Source organism: Phaethon lepturus, unplaced genomic scaffold, assembly GCF_000687285.1.
Source record: "Phaethon lepturus isolate BGI_N335 unplaced genomic scaffold, ASM68728v1 scaffold40516, whole genome shotgun sequence".
Taxonomy (NCBI): domain Eukaryota; kingdom Metazoa; phylum Chordata; class Aves; order Phaethontiformes; family Phaethontidae; genus Phaethon; species Phaethon lepturus.
This window is the reverse complement of record NW_010547604.1, coordinates 1-336: the sequence shown is the minus strand read 5'-3', so window position 1 is coordinate 336 and position 336 is coordinate 1. Positions and strand designations below refer to the sequence as shown.

The window sequence follows — 336 nt, the reverse complement described above, 5'->3', positions numbered from 1 at the left end:
CCCCCAAGCCTGTCCCCATCCCTGTGGTGCCACCAAACCTGTCCCTGAGGGTGTCCCTGTCCCCATCCCTCCCCAAAGGGGTCCCTGGGAGTGTCCCCATTCCCAAGCATGTCCCCAGGGGGGTCTCCATCCCTCAGGGTGTCCCTGCAGGTGTCACCCAACATGTCCCCAGGGGTGCCCCCATCCCCGGGGGTGTCCCCCGGGGGTGTCCCTGGGGGTGTCCCCGGGGGTGTCCCCGAGCGTATCCCCCCGCCCAGGCTGGCCAGGTCGACGCTGACACTGATCCCACTGCTGGGGGTGCACGAGGTGGCCTTCGCCCTGGTGGGGGAGGGTCAG

The 336-nt window shown here is 69.9% G+C and overlaps 1 protein-coding gene across 1 annotated transcript in view; it reads left to right on the top strand.

Annotated features, from left to right (window-relative positions):
- Positions 1-321, top strand: part of LOC104622817 (gastric inhibitory polypeptide receptor-like) — a gene marked incomplete at both ends in the record, with an annotated part of 1,070 nt that extends 749 nt beyond the window's left edge. The window contains one exon of the mRNA XM_010289700.1: positions 258-321. Coding sequence (XP_010288002.1) covers positions 258-321 — 64 coding nt within the window. The remainder of the gene's footprint in view (positions 1-257) is intronic.
- Positions 322-336: the final 15 nt, after the last annotated feature.